General features: G+C 31.7%; 2 protein-coding genes across 3 annotated transcripts; one reads left to right on the forward strand and one right to left on the reverse strand.

Annotated features, from left to right (window-relative positions):
• The first annotated feature begins 10,292 nt into the window (after positions 1-10,292).
• On the forward strand, positions 10,293-15,683 carry LOC116128634 (probable potassium transporter 13). 2 transcript variants are annotated; one of them, XM_031414390.1, is made up of 10 exons: positions 10,293-10,492; positions 11,505-11,736; positions 11,833-12,081; positions 12,440-12,490; positions 12,749-13,009; positions 13,096-13,148; positions 13,457-13,571; positions 14,131-14,385; positions 14,472-14,734; positions 14,826-15,197. In XM_031414390.1, the coding sequence occupies exons 1-10, from the start codon at positions 10,451-10,453 to the stop codon at positions 15,057-15,059; spliced, it is 1,755 nt and encodes a 584-aa protein (XP_031270250.1). In that variant the 5' UTR covers positions 10,293-10,450; the 3' UTR covers positions 15,060-15,197. The 2 variants fall into 2 exon arrangements, with proteins under 2 accessions (XP_031270250.1, XP_031270249.1); XM_031414389.1 differs by having other exon boundaries at positions 10,298-10,492; positions 14,472-15,683.
• On the reverse strand, positions 15,683-16,307 carry LOC116128635. The gene has a single exon (XM_031414391.1). The coding sequence runs from the start codon at positions 16,133-16,135 to the stop codon at positions 15,929-15,931; it is 207 nt and encodes a 68-aa protein (XP_031270251.1). The 5' UTR covers positions 16,136-16,307; the 3' UTR covers positions 15,683-15,928.
• Between the last annotated feature and the right edge of the window lie 290 nt (positions 16,308-16,597).

The raw sequence follows: 16,597 nt of genomic DNA on the forward strand, positions 1-16,597 counted from the left end.
ATTCTAGGTATTAATGGAATATAAACATTGGGTGAGAAAGTGATACTTTGAAACTTCTTGGGTGGAAAAGTGCCATTAAGGCAAACCTTGGGTGGGAAAAGTTGTTTACTCTTTAAAAAAAAAAAAAAAAAAATTGATAGGAATAATAAACTTGTAACAACAAAATTTGACGGTCATGTAAATCTTTAATAGATCGATAAATATTAAATGTTCTAATATTTTTGAAAACTGTTAAATATGTTTGAGAATCATTACAACTCTTTGTAAAACTATAAAATTTTTTTTTTTTTTTTTTTTTTTGATATGGGGTATTTGATAGATTTAAATTAGAAATATATCAAGGCACTTGAAATTTATCAATCTTATGCACAATCATTTATGAAATAAACACAAATCATGATCTTATAATTTATAGTATCAAGAAAGTCCAAATAAATTGACAACAACAAAAATATTCTTAAGTTTTATGAGTGTTCCATATGAGATAAGATACATGCTTTTATGGTCGGTTTCACGTTCAACCTTTCAACATAATTTAATATTTTTTGCTATTTATGCAAACTGGAAAAGTCAAAGATTATGTATCTGATTTTGATGGGTTCTGTCACAGTTTAAAAATTAGAGTTACGTAATTCCCCTCTTATGAGATAGTTGACTGGTTAGTTGTTTAATTTTTAGAATTTTTAAAGGGTCATTATGAGTCACCTTTGAGGTTTGATATAAAAATGTTTTTTTTTTTTTTTTCCTCTTAATTTTGAGAAATTAACACTACCCCTCTTAAATTACGTTATTGTTAGTTAAATGTATCGGTTTTATGGATAAAGTAGATATTTTGAATAAATCATTAACATTTTTGTTAAATGAAGAGAAGTGTTGGACAAATAATTATAAATTTTTGTGAAACAATTAACCGTTTTAGTAGTGCTATAATTTTTGTCAAATGGTTAACTATTTTTTTATAAAGTTGTCTTATACCGAACAAATTTAAGTCATATGCCCATCTCGGACTCAATAGAGACGGATTCTCCTAAGACATTTTGATCGTAAGGGAATGGTGCTAACTTATGCACTAAGATTGGACTATTTCCATAATCTAAATATTGTTTATTGAAAAGAAAGAAAAAAAAAAACCAACCAAACCACACAATGCTAACTTGAAAGGACTTTCATCACCACATAAAATATTTTAGTTAGTAAACTACTCTTACCAAATAAACACTTTTAGTTAACCTTAATGTGGAATTATATTTATTGTGATTAATCTAACAAATTATGTCATAATTTATTAGTTAGATTACGTCAATTTTTCCTTTTTATATATAAACTAATGTTTTGTTACAATACAAGGATTTTGAAGAAAAAGTTAAATAGGGTAAATTAAACCTCAATTAAATAATATTTTTTGGTCAGTCTCTTGTTGAACTAATTAATGTAGAAAACTAATAATTCGTTAAATTTATAAGATAATATATTAAAAAAAAAAAAAGCTCTTTAAGTTGGCGGGGACCTGAAGCTATAGAGATTAGAAAGAGGTTTTTCATACTCCAATATTCTGTTACCTTTACAAATTATAGATTTTGAAAGGTGTGAAGTCTTTGCAGATTCTTTGATAAACTTCCGATAGTATCGGATGGAACAGAACCAGTTAATTTTCCACAAAATTCAACTCTCAACACCATTAATTTGCAAAAAGAATCTGCCTGGAGTTGATTGTGCCATATGCTCTCCTCTAAGCTTGAACATGCAACCTGTACAACACAAAGCAGAATATAAATAGGCAACAAAATTGAGAAAGTGATTTAGTAATTAGTGGCAAAAAAATAACCTTTTCATCAAAGAGAGGATGAATATCAATAGGGTCATTCTTAAGTTTATTTCTTCAGGTTCTTTCTTGGAGAGGAATGTCTTCAAACTCCGACAATGGTCAATGTGAATTGCATTCAAGGAGTGGAATTCAACAACAGAAGATGGAAACAGAAATTTCAGAACTTGACATCCCTTCACAATCAACCTTAAATTTTTTGGGAACACAACCTGCAGACACAATTCTTGTTCTGTAAACAAACTCAGAAATGTATTAAAAAATTGACATACCTTTTGATTAGCATGGTCTGTTGACTCTTCAATTTCCTCATCACCTAAAATCTTTTTCAGGTTCTTGCAATCAGTGACTTCGACTTTTTGGAGATGTGAAAGGTTTTTCGCCATGGAGATAGAGAAGACATGCTCTAACTCATCACATTGTTTTCAACTTCATCAATCTACGGATATACAGCGACACACAGGAAAGGCAGCGTGACAATGAACTGTCTCCGAGTTAAAAATATATAAAAGATCTTCCACCCCACCACCACGCACACCCCCCCCCCCCCCCCCCCCCCCCCCCCCCCCCCCACAAAGATGCTTTAATTCTGGGAAACCTTTCTCAGAATGGAGACTTCAACTACATCTTCAACGCCATCCAGTTGATCTAAGTTGAGATCTTCAACTTTCTCAAACAGAATCTCGATCCCAGAACTCCTGAAACTGTGACTATTGTTGAGTTTCAACGTTCTTGAAGTTGTATATTTACCATCCCATTTCCATTTTATTCCGACAAGTATTTTGTACCTTTCTACCTTTTCAGGGTCGAACAAATTCCGTGGCATCTTGGGGTCCGGAATATGTATGTATAAAGAGTTGAGGTGAGGCAATTACTTCAACTCAGTAAGACTAGCTTCACCCTGCCATTGACGAAAGCTATTAGCCACATATAGTTGTTCCAATCGGGACAGGCGTGATAAGACATTTGGTTTGATTTGTTTGAGTTTTGGACAATTACTCAAATCCAGCGGCTTTAACTTGGTCAAATCTCCAATTTCTCCAGGCAACACTTCAAAATCACAAAACTCAAATTTCAGAATTATCAATTCCTTTAGCTCTCCGATTATTCCTACATCAGCTAGACGGCATTCCTTCAAACACAATGCTCGGAGTTTCTTTAGGCAAGAAATAAGAGAAGGTTTTGGTATGTTGATGTCATCCAAACATCCTCTCATAGTCATAATGGTGACCAACTAATTTTATTACTATAAGAAGGTTATAACTTGAGGTGTAATTACAAAAATTATAGTTTTGATTTCTTATTTTTTAATTTATGTTTTAGTAGTACAGTATTAGGATTTTAATTCATATTTTAGTAGTATTAGGATTTCAATTCAGCGCTTCAATTGCCTACTTTTGAAATAGATAGAAGATCGTGTCTTAGAACCAGTAAAGATAAGTGTTATTGATGGAACTATAAATGCAGTTGATACATAGTCAATTGATGTAAAGCCACAGACAATTGCCAATGGTTTTAAGCATTGCAAAATTAGGACCCTAGATTTCGATGAATTGCAAGTTGCAAATGAAGTGGATGAGAAAAATTAAAAAGTCATTGCAAAATTGAGTGATTAGATTCAACAAGAAAATAAAAGAGTCATTACAAAATTGAGTGATCAGATTCGACAATTTCACTACACTAATCGAATAGATATTAATGTCTTCCTCGATCATCTAAATAAGCAACAAATCGTGTATGCTTTAACCGAAAAAGAAATCATTGCTACAATTAGACAAGAATATAAAAGAAATAATCTTGAAGATGATAGTACAGAAATACAAAAAGTTTCATATCATGAAGCTCTAAACATGCTTCAGAAGCTAAACATATTTTGGCTTCAATAAGAAAGTGTCCATGCTAGCAAATTATTAAATACTAACAAGGTAAAAAATGTGGTAACAATTCTAAAATATAAATTATTATCTCAAACAACTTTAGATAAATATTTTATTTTATCTTAAATCCTTAATGTAACATAACATATATTTTTTGGTACTATACAGATAATTATTACTGTGTAGAGGCAACTTTCCTTAAGACGGAAATTAGAAAAATTATAACTTATTACAATGTGAAGTTTATTCTTATTTATAACTATCCCAAATTGAGACTAGAATTTTTTATGACAATATAGAGTTTAATCCTATATAGAGTATCATTATAGAAAAGTTTTATTGTATAAAACTTGTAGTTCTTTCACCCCTTGAAAGAAGTTGTTTGGGATTTTTAGAGAGCCATCTTGATCTTTGGTTAGCAGCAAAAGTAGAATCAGGTTTGGACATTCCAACCTTTCAGGAAGCTCATTGATATCCCCATTAATTACAGACAAATGGGTTAAATCTTCTTTGGACATTGTACTTTCCAGTACTTCTCTAGAGTTAGCTCCTTCTGGAATTTTAACATAAACCTTTCCCCCATCCTCGGCAATCGACACAGCAACACTATGCATCGTGTTGCTCATTTTAACGAATTTGTCATCAGTTGCACTATCTATCAATAAACAGGAAGCTCTGAGATTATTAATCAAAGAAACCACAGTATTCCTTGCTCTTTTCAATGTAAAAGCATCTCGAAACAAACCCAATCCGATACCAATTTTCAACAAGTAATTATGTCAAGGGTATGGTGAGAGAGGCAAGAGCGGCAGAGAAATCAGAGATGCCAGGAAGGGGGTGGATCCAAAAATTTCTGTTAGAATCAGCTAAAATAAAACCTAGTTACACATTAATATTTTTAGTCATTAATATTTCTGTTAAGGTGGGTTAAAATCTAGAAATTATATATATTAATATTTAATACATCCGGAATGCCTAGAAGATGAATATGAGAAAAAATATTTTTTGTATATTTTAGTTTTGTATTGTGTTCAATTTATACAAGTTTGCAAATGTAAGAAATAGTAATACAATCAATGTAATTACATGAAATCAACATTTTCTTCCTTGGATTTAGTAATTTTCTAACCATGTTAACAACTATGATGATTTTAGAGGTGGGAATTTAGCCCGGGCCCAAAACCGGGTCCTAGGACCGGACCAAGCCCAAGGGAGGAGGGACCAGGCCAAAGCTGATCCCTCCTCCACGGCTCGAGCCCGTTAATTTTTAAAACCCCCCAAATTACATAAACCCCTAGAAAATATCAAAAACCCCCCTATAATAAAAAAGTAATAAATTTAAAGTTTAAAATGTAATTTTACAAAAAAATAAAATAAAAAATTTCTAGGCCCATAGGACCGATCCTGGGACTGTTCCTATGGGCCCATAATCGGTCCTAGGACCAGTTTGGACCCTAGAAAAACTCATGGGCCTAGGATGGTCTTTCAAGATTTGGGCCTGGTCCCTCAAGGACTGGTCCCAAAATGGGCTCAATCCTTGAGGGCCCAGGCCTGGGACCGACTGGGCTTGGGCCTTGCCCACCTCTAATTTTTTATGAATGTTGATTTTTTTTTTTTTTTTTTTTTAAAGAAGGGAAATTAATTACCATAAACTTATCAATTTTCATAAAAAGACATAAATTATAATCAAATACTATCCTATTTAATAATTGTATTACCCATTAATAATATTTTTATAATATTATTTAAACAATATCTTATTATAATATGTATAAAAGAATTACTGTGAAATTGCCATGAAAGACGCAACTGTAACCTAATATTAACATGACATATGCACATACTTTATAAAACGAGAAAAAGATAAAAGGAATTAGAAGAAAGTTACACAAACCAAAGCTTTGTTAATTTAAAAAGCCCAAAAAGGTAAATTTTGCAGAAGGAATACTGCCAAGTCATTGTCATTTTTATTTATTTTAAACTCTTTATCTCTTTAAATAGAATATTATTATAAAGTCATTTTCATCTCTATTATTTTTTATATTATCTCTCTATTTCTCCCTACCTTACTTGCTAGAGTTATATTTAGTAAATAATTAGAAAAAAAAAATGGAGAAACAGAGACTGTGATCGTGATCGAGTTATTAAATTTTTGAGTTAATTGATTAATTAAATTAATTGTTCAAAGATCTTCAATATGTGTCATTGCGACGCCACTAACATTTGTCAATGTGGCTTCCCATTAATTAAATTAAAAAAGTCCAATTTTTGTCACATCTTCGAAGATTTTGATTTTTTTTTTTTTTTTTTTTGGGTTAACTACCTGTCCAAGTGTTTTTTTTTTTTTTTTTTTTTTTTTTTTTTTTTTTTTTTTTTTTTTTTTTTTTTTTTTTTTTGTTTTTGGTATCTGTATAAAATATATCCAAAAAGTCTAAACGCGTGAATTCATAACATATATTATCATCAAGTCATGATATTTTTATATAAGATTTTGTATAGTGTTTTGAAGATATTCATGTATTTTTCATATATCTATTAAATTTTAAGAGTTTATCTTTGATTTTATAAGATTATTATGATAAATTTTTAATAAAATATTTGTTAATAGTAACTTTTTTTGAAAGAGTAAATGACTTTTTATCACCTACAGTTTGCCTTAATGATACTTTCCCACCCAAAAAAGTTTCAAAATACTACTTTTTCATCAAAAGTTAACGCTTTGGTACTACCCAAACTCAATTCCGATAGCGAAAACTCTTTTTGGTACCACCATTTGAACTTTTGGTCTCCTCTCTACAAAATCTATTTCCCACGAGATCTGATTTATTACCGATTGTCAATCACCGCAAAGTTAGAGTTTCTTATTTTTGTCTAATTTTTTACTGATTCTGACAACGAATATTCAATTGGTCACCACCATTCGATCCACCGGCCTCCACTCTACAAAAACCCTCTTACACTAACTCCTAGTAACTCGTCGAATGTCAGTTAAAAAAGTTAAGTGTATTTTGGGTACTAAAGAAATATAAATGTTGGGTAGGAAAGTGGTATTTTGAAACTTTTTAGGTGGAAAGTGTTGTTGTGGGAAAAAGTCGTTCACTCTTTAAAAAAGAAAAAAATATTGATGGGAATAATAAACTTGTAACAACAAATTTTGATGGTCATGTAAATCTCTAATGGATCAATAAACATTAAGCGTTCTAATATTTTTGAAAACCGTTAAATACGTTCAAGAATCATTACAACTCTTTGTAAAACTGTCAATATTTTTTTAATATAGGGTATTTAATAGACTTAAATTCGAAATATATATCGAGACGCTTGAATTTTATCAATCTTTTATATATATCATTCATGAAATAAACCCAAATCATAATCTTATAATTTATAGAATCAAGAAAGTCCAAATAAATTGACATCATCAAAAATAAAAGTCAATCAAGTTATGATACTCTTATGTTTTATAAGTATATTCCGTATGAGATAAGATAAATGCGTTTCATGGTCGGTTTCATGTTCAACCTTTCAACATAATTTAATATTTTTTGCTATTTATGCAAACTGGAAAAGTCAAAGATTATGTATCTGATTTTGATGGGTTGTACATGTGTCATAGTTTAAAAATTAGAGTTACGTAGTTCCCCTCGTATGAGATAGTTGATTGGTTAGTTGTTTAATTTTTAGAATTTTTAAAGAGTTATTATGAGTCACCTTTGAGGTTTGATATAAAAATATTTTTTTTGTCCTTTTAATTTTGAGAAATTAACACTGCCCCTCTTAAATAACGTATTGTTAGTTAAACGTGTCCGTTTTATGAGTAAAATTAATATTTTGAATAAACCATTAACATTTTTGTTAAACAACAAGAAATATTAAATAAATAGTTGTAAATTTTTGTCATTAACCGTTTTAGAACTGTTATAATTTGTGTCAAATGGTTAACTTATACCAAACAAATTTCAGTCATATGCCCATCTCAGACTCAATAGAGACGGATTCTCCTAAGACGTTTTGATCTTACGGGCATGGTGCTAACTTATGCAATAAGATTAGACTATTTCCATAATCTAAATATTGTTTATTGAAAAAAAAGAAAAAAACCAACCAACCAAACCACACAATGGTAACTTGAAAGGACTTTCATCACCACATAAAATATTTTAGTTAGTAAACTACTCACTTTAGATAACCTTAATGTGTAATTATATTTCTTGTAATTAATCTAACAAATTATGTCATAATTTATTAGTTAGATTAGGTCAATTTTTCCTTTTTATATATAAACTAATGTTTCATTACAATGCAATGGTTTTGAAGAAAAAGTTAAATACGGTAAATTAAATCTCGATTAAATAATATTTTTTGTCAGTCCCTTTTTGGGACCAATGTAGTAAATTAATAATTCATTAAATTTATAAGATAATATATTAAAAAAAAAAACACATAAGCATTACTTAATATATAAAATTGACTCAATTAGGATGCTTTTGAAAAATATGATTCCAATGTTACTTATTTCCTCTTGGAATTGATGTCTTTTTTGACATCATTTTTAGCTTTTCTTAGTGCATTAAGAAGATCTAGTATAGTGTTCTCATATTACAGGAGAAAATTATGCAATTTGATTATTGCTTTGGGTGCATCTTTGTGCGAGACAGGCTCTAGTACAGAACTATTGTCTTCAACTTCATCTTAATTGTACATAATATGTACCTACATTAAGTTTAATGTTTTAAAAAATAAATAAATAAATAAAGAATGTTTCGAAAAATTAATAATCTATTAATTTATACAATTCAATGATATATCGATTAATCAATAAATTTTCATGGTCCTAATAATATTAATTTATTGAGATTTAACTATATTGTTATTCTTTTACGTGTTATTTTATCACATTTTGAATTATCAGATTGTAAAATATAAATAACTATAAATTAGTGTCTTGATAACCCAATCATTTATCATATTTCAAATAAAATTCAATATTACCCATTTAACATTTTCTGTATAATAATATTGAAATTTATATTATAAATTTTTTGAAAAAAAACCCACATGATAAAAAATAAATGGGCACAAATGAAGCTCTTTGAAACTTCTATAAGGCGAAAATTTAAAATATTTATTTATGGGTAAGGCAAGACTTATAGTTTGATAGCAAGCCACGTGACCTTCACCATTGCTTAGTGTTATTTAATTCATATCATTAAAGTAAGAGCTTCTCTTTTATTTATTTAATTATTTTTGGATTGCTTCAACTTCAAAAGGTAATGCCAATACAAAGCCATCAAAGGCCATTACTATTAAATTTATTAATTACTTTTTTAATTATAGAAACAATATCTTATGTGAAAATATAAAATTTATTGTTCTAATTTTAGAATATTCTTTCTGCTTTAAGAGTATTTACATTAATTAATATAATCTTTGACTTCTCCAAATATCACCCAATATGGATATTTCTTGAAAATGAAGATTTATTATTTTCAATAATTTATTTTATCATTTATTAAAAAAAATAATAAACTATCTAATATGCAAGAAATAATAGTTAGAAAATTATTTATCTAGAAAATAGTATTAGACTTGAAAATTATTTTAAATATTTTAGGCATTTTTTCTTACTTAATTCTTTTAAAACTATCCAAGTATTAATGATAATCATGTTTTCACTATTTATATTATGGGAAATAAAACTATTTTTGAAAGATACTTTCAAACAAATTATTTGGTCTAAAATATATATGAACTCAATTTCTTAAAATAATTACTCAAATTTTTTTTTTTAATAAAATCTCACAAATTTTAATCTTCTTCTTTAATTTATTTCTATAATTAAATTTCAAATTAATAAAATACCAAGTCTGCGAATTCCCTAATCTTAAACAATAAAACTACGAAATACAAAATTTTAAAAAGTTTAAAAGAGAATCAAAGATAAGGAATAAAGAAAAAATTATCCAAAAAAAAAAACTAATTTTCATTCTATAATTTTAGTTCGAAGATTTTGGGTATTTCTTTAATATTCATAGATATTTCTTACCATTAATAAATCAAATATTATTATTTTACATCGAATTAATATCTCAAATTTCTCATTTTAAGTAATGTGTTATTTGTCAATAATGATACTATATTTTATCAAAATTATAGATTAGTAAATGACAAGCTCTTATGATAAATAATAAAATAACATTAAAAAAATAAAATTTCAAGTATCACGTAACTATAAAGTTGAAAATTAAAATGAAAAATAAAAAAATATATTAACATTTGCACCTATAAATGAAGAAATAGAAATAATGTATGACTAGTAATATTCTTTAATTTATTGAATTCGGTTTCGTAAAAGAAAGAAATTTAACAGAAAATATTATTATTTACATTTTATATCAACAAAATTAAAATTTCTTATAAACGAGTTGATTTGATAAATAATACGATTATATAATATAATATTAAAAAAAATTATTACTTTTTGGTCAAAAAAAAAAAAGAAGAAATAACTTGTTTGACCAAGCTTTGTAACTCATTCTATAAAATCCATAAACGCAAATTCTCTCTCTCTCACTAAATAAAGCACTCTTCTTCTCCTTCTTCTTCTTCTTTTTCTTCGCATTTAATTAGAAAATTGCTCTTTTAAATTTCACATTTTTATTATCTTTCATTTCTTCTTTTTCTTCCTTTCACTCTGCTTCTAGCTCCACTTTTGCAAGCACCTCGCCATTTGTCTTACTCTTACTCTTTTATGGATCCCGAAAACGCCACCCCACCCCCCGACTCTCGTCTGGTAATTTTTATTTTTTTTCGTTTATATGATTATTAGAATGATTCTTTATATTGGTTTTTCTTTTCTTTTTTTTGTTTTGTTTTGTTTTGTGGTCTAATTTCACACAAGGGAGTGATTTTTTTTTGGTTGAAATTTCCGGGTTATGTTTTTGTTTTTGTTTTATGGGTTGTTAGATATGGTGTGGTGTTTTGTTCTTTCATGTGTGGATTTTTATGTGGAAATGTTAACGTACGGGGATGTGAATCACTGTAACGTTACCGGAATTAACGGTTTTGGCATTGTGATTGTGGAATAAATGACGGAATGTGATTTAATATGCTCACGTTTCAGTTTAAATGAGATAAAAAGTGTGATTACCAATGAATTTTCCGGTAACATTACTGGGCTGGCACTGTATTATTGAATTGTCCAGTAACGTAACTGGGCTGGTACTGTATTGTGATTATCTTGCTTTAGTGCTTTTGTAATGATGTGTATGTGTGATCTGAGTTAATATGCTCACTTTTTACTTTAAATGACGTAGGAAGCTTGATTAACAGTTTAGTAACATTTTCTAAAGTTGATATGATATTGGTAAATGTTAGTGAATTGTACAGTAACTTTACTGGGCTAATAGCTTATAGTGCCCACTTTGGTTTTGTGCTTTTGTGAATATGCATATGTGATCTGACTTTGGAATTTTTTGTGGGGCGTTTGCAATGTGTGAGTTTCTAAGTGGTTTCGATACTCGGGTGATATGATAGAAGAAGTAAGAACGGATATGATCATGAATTATGATTATCAGTTTAGTAATAAATTTAACATTGATATGTTGTTGGAAACTGTTATTGAATTTTCCAGTGATGAGGGCCGGTATCATTTTGTTCTCCTTTTGCTTTAGTGCTTTTGTAATTATGTGTATGTGTGATGCTATTTGGCATGTTCATGTTCATAATGTGAGTTCATGAGTAGTTTTGGTACTGCAGTGATGGTAAAAATCGTAACTTGTTTGAGGCTTTTGTTTTACTTGCAGAAATTTTATAAGAGTACTCTACTCTTAGCATACCAGAGTTTTGGTGTTGTGTATGGAGACTTGAGCATATCACCGATATATGTTTACCAGAGCACATTTTCGGGAAAGTTGAGGTCTCATGAGGAAGATGATGTAATTCTTGGGGTACTTTCTTTGGTTTTCTGGACTTTGACCCTAATCCCTCTCTGCAAGTACATTATAATTGTCTTAGGAGCAGATGACAATGGTGAAGGTGCTCCCAAAAGACCTGCATATTTATCACCTTATTTATTCAAAGATATATATGTCTGCATGTTTTTGGATTCCTGAAGGGGCCTCGTTCCTGCAGGCGGAACTTTTGCATTGTATTCATTGCTTTGTCGGCGCACAAAGCTGTGTCTTTCAAGTGCTCCTCATGCAACACCTGATGAGTATTCTCCTTACAATTCTGAAACACCCCTAAGGGAGACGAGGGGAAGCTTGCTTATAAAGGAGTTCTTTGAGAAACATCACAATTCGCGACTTCTATTGCTACTGGTCGTGCTTCTGGGAACCAGCATGGTTATTGGCGATGGCATTCTAACTCCATCAATGTCTGGTATTATTTCTTTTCTATATTACATATATTTTCCATGTGAAGTTGCAGATTGATTATGGTACACAACATTATGCTATGATTCTGTCCATAGATCCCTATCAAATTGGATATGATGTGTTTTAGCTATTGCATGATGTATTAGCTTCCAAGAATTGCACAACTTTCTCTTACTTGACGCATTTAATGCATATACAGTGTGTGTGTGTGTGTGTGTGTGTGTGTGAATTGCACAACTTTCTCTTACTTGACGCATTTAATGCATGCGCGCGTACTGAGAGAGAGTGAGGAATTTCTTAATGTGATGGGATAAATGAGTAATGCCCTTTTAATTTTTTCTTTTTTTTTTTCATGTGTGCAGTCCTTTCTGCAGTTAATGGCATAAAAGTGAAGGCTAAGGGACTACATGAGAGTAAGTGAAAGTAGCATTTTGTTCTCCTTTTAGAAGGTTCTCAATTTTTCTAATTTTTATGCGTAGTTTATCAATTTACTACTTCTTAGAGGTGTAATATGTTTATGTGCACTGTTTCAATAGAAATTCTTATGGAGTTTTTTGCTTATTAAACTAAAACAAGTTCATATAATTTCCTCTAGAATGAGCTAATATTATGAAAATATTTTCTGTCATTATTTACTAGTGGCTCTTCGCTAATGTTGTTTTATCATGCAGATTATACTGTATTGATTGCTTGCCTGATTTTGGTGGGGCTATTTGCACTTCAACATTTTGGGACGCATAGAGTTGGCTTTGTTTTTGCTCCTATCTTGTTAGCTTGGCTCTTATGCATTAGTCTGGTTGGTTTATACAACATAATACATTGGAACCCAGGCATTTTCAAAGCTCTTTCACCATACTATGTATATATCTTTTTCAAAAAGGCTGGAAAAGATGGATGGAGATCTCTTGGAGGAGTTGTTCTATGCATTACAGGTTTGTTGGTTTTGCATCTTGGTACCTCATGTTCAATTCAAGTCTAGTTTTATGATAAATACTGAAAATCAGTCTTCGCTCATCAGGTGCAGAGGCCATGTTTGCTGATCTTGGTCATTTTTCTCAGCTTTCTATTAGGGTGAGCTCTCATTTCTATTTATTCTAGTTTCTAAAACTTTGAAGATGGAAAAAAAATGACCCATACATGGTATTTTCTAATTGGATAATCTATGTGAAATTTAGAATGCATACTTTCTACATGAATACTTCTATCTATTTGTTAGTTTAGTGTTTTAAAAGAAAATTTTTACCCATATCCAGTAGAATAGGTTTCATTTTTATTTCTTCTAGCATTTAGATTTTGATTGGGAGAATGCATTTGCTATAGTTATCCTTGATTGTTTCGGATTTTTAGAATTCCTTTAACAATGTTTTTTTACCTCACAGATTGCATTTACTGCTGTTGTTTACCCATGTTTAATTATTGCCTATATGGGTGAGGCTGCTTATTACACCAAGCATACAGAGGACCTCGAGAGAAGCTTCTTTAAAACCATCCCTGGTAAATTTTTACATTTTCAAGGAAAATATGAGCTTAACTTAAATTGGGTGTAACTGTAGTAAGGCTAGAAACATATCGATCTGCTTTCGCAGCATATATTACCATTGACTCATTTTTTAATGACATAGGATAGCCATGGTGGGCCCTACTGCAGGCTCAGTTTTGTAAATCTATCTTCAGCTTTCTCTGGCTAAGAATATGATGAGATTGGTCTATTGAGAGAAATTTGAGTTTCTTACTGTAAATTATCAGTGGCACGAAAGTCTTCAGGCAGAATCTCTAATTAATAGTTTTGGTGTATGTGTTTGTTGAGTAGCCATTTCTTTGATGGGTTAACTAGAGGGACAAGTGAAAGAAATATTTATCACAGTCTTCTAGTAGCCTTAAATGTACCCTATTCATACTTAGAAGCTACTACAATGGATAAACTTGTATCATTAGTTACTTTGCTATTGATTTGGAATGGTTGGCGAAAGCAATCACTGACTCAGTTTTCTATCCGGGATGCAGCAGCATTTCTGCTGGGTATCTTCTCATGGTATTTCTTTTCTTTTTTCAGAGGTTGTATTTTGGCCAGTATTTGTCGTTGCCACCCTTGCAACAGTAGTGGCAAGTCAGGCAATTATTTCTGCTACTTTCTCCATAATCAGCCAATGTAGAGCACTGAGGTGCTTCCCTCGTGTCAAAATAATCCACACATCAGGCCAGATACATGGGCAGATCTATATACCAGAGGTGAACTGGATCTTGATGGTTCTGTGCATTGCTGTTGTTGTTGGCTTCAGAGACACAGAAATGATAGGCAATGCTTATGGTACAATATTTCTGCTCTTCTTTGCTCTGTTTTTCTTTCTCTATCTCCTATCAAGTTAATGTTTTAGCATATTTGTTTTCTTCTAGGTCTTGCGGTCATCACGGTAATGTTTGTTACCACCTGCTTGATGTTTCTTGTTATTGTTATGGTTTGGAAGGGGTGGGTTTTGGCTGCTCTTGCTTTTGTAGTTTTTTTTGGATCCTTGGAATTGGTGTATGTTGCTGCTTGTTTTGCCAAAGTCCACAAGGGGGGTTGGCTTCCTCTTACATTTTCCCTCATAGTTCTTTCTGTTATGTGTATCTGGCACTATGGAACTATAAAGAAACATTCATTTGAGAATCATAACAAGGTATGCTTGGATATGATTCTAACCTTGGGACCCCATTGTGGTGTTACTCGTGTTCCTGGCATTTGCTTAATCTACTCCAATGTGGTCTCAGGGGTCCCTCCAATGTTTGCACACTTTGTCACCAACTTCCCCGCCTTCCACCAAATCCTCATATTTGTTACTATTGAGTCCTTCACAGTTCCAAAAGTTCCTGTCAGTCAGCGATTCCTTGTTAGCCGCATCGGCCCACCACAGTTTTGTCTTTTTCAATGTGTTGTCCGGTATGGTTATAAGGATGCCAGGAAGGATGCCCATGCTTTTGAGAATCAATTACTTGAAACCATAGCAGAGTTTCTGCGCAGAAGTGGTGATGATTGTGATACTGGAACTTCTGGGCTGATGACTGTGATTGATTCAAGCCCAGAGGGGGATGCAGGTGGTGTAAGACAAGGGAATGGAGCTGGTACAGGGACTAACCGGAAGAGAGTAAGATTTCGTGGTGTTGTATGCAGTAAGGAACTGGAGGAACTTGAGGATGCTAGGGAATCTGGACTGGCATATATGATGGGCAACACTTGTGTTTTGGCAACCGACACATCTTCATATATTAAGAAGTTTGTCATTAACATTGTCTACGGGTTCTTGAGAAGGAACTGCCGGCGTCCAGCAACTGCACTCGGGGTACCCCACACATCTCTCATAGAAGTAGGAATGGCTTATCGAGTCTAGTCTCACAGAAAACCAGAAAGTAGGGCAACAGTCCAGGTTCACTGCAATTTGAAGTAAATACTAACTAGATTACGTAGAACCTGACTCCAGTTTTTACGCTCTCTATAGGTGATCTCGTACAGGTCTATTTATTTATTGATGGCTGCAATTGTAGGAATATGAAGAAGCTAAAAGAACTAGGCATACTGTAATTATATTCTTTTCTTTGGTTATATATAAAATGCATTATTATGTTCTGCCCTGTCACTGCTGCTAAGCAGCTGTACACGATGAGACATTATTTTGTATAGCAAAACATGAAACAGATATACTGGATCAATCTTATTCCAGAGGATATCAAATTACATGTCAGATTTAGGCCTTTTCTATACTTTATGCAAACAAAAAGAGATGAAGTCTCAGTGGCACACACAAAACAGTTACTTCTCTACAAACCCAGAAGAGGGAAACAAAAGAATGAAAGAATCAGAAAGCGGACTTCGAAGCTTAAACATTTGCAGAATTGTCAGGCTTGAAATGCGGGGGAGAAGAAGCAGATGGGGCTGAGCCTGGTGGAGGAGCAGGAACCCCGAAAACCTGAGCGTTTGCCTGGAGGTCTCGTCTCCCTTTGGCTCTTCCCAGGAAGTAGCAACCGAAACCAAGCAATATGCAGAAGATAATGAATGGCAGAGATATCACAACCACCAAACCCATGTTGAAATCTTCAAGATTCTTGAGAAATCTGCTGCAGGAAGAAAGAGAGAGATGGAGAGATGGGTGAATGTTGCAAGAAGGAAGATGAAGGATGTGTGTTTATAAAGAGAGAGTTGGGTGTTTTCTGGAAAATGATTATTACAACGGTTGGCTTAACGTTTAAGGGTTAACGGCTACTTTTGTGGGGCCAATTGGGTAGTGACGCGTGGGGTTCTATTGAATCAAGTACGTGCACTGAAGGGAATAATGAGCTGGCTTGAATAAATGAACTTGGAATTTTTTAGATGCTTTATGATTATTTTCACATGTTTCTTCCATTAAAGTCAGGTTAATTAATTTAACCCTTCAAGTTTGAGCAAGCTACCCTTTAGTCCATAAGCTCTTAAAAAAAAAAAAAAATTATATATATATTAGGCAGTTTCTCTATTGTGGGGCTGTATTGGCTATTGGGGGGCTAAATTG

The sequence above is a fragment of the Pistacia vera genome, unplaced genomic scaffold (genome assembly GCF_008641045.1).
Source record: "Pistacia vera cultivar Batoury unplaced genomic scaffold, PisVer_v2 Contig200, whole genome shotgun sequence".
NCBI lineage: Eukaryota > Viridiplantae > Streptophyta > Magnoliopsida > Sapindales > Anacardiaceae > Pistacia > Pistacia vera.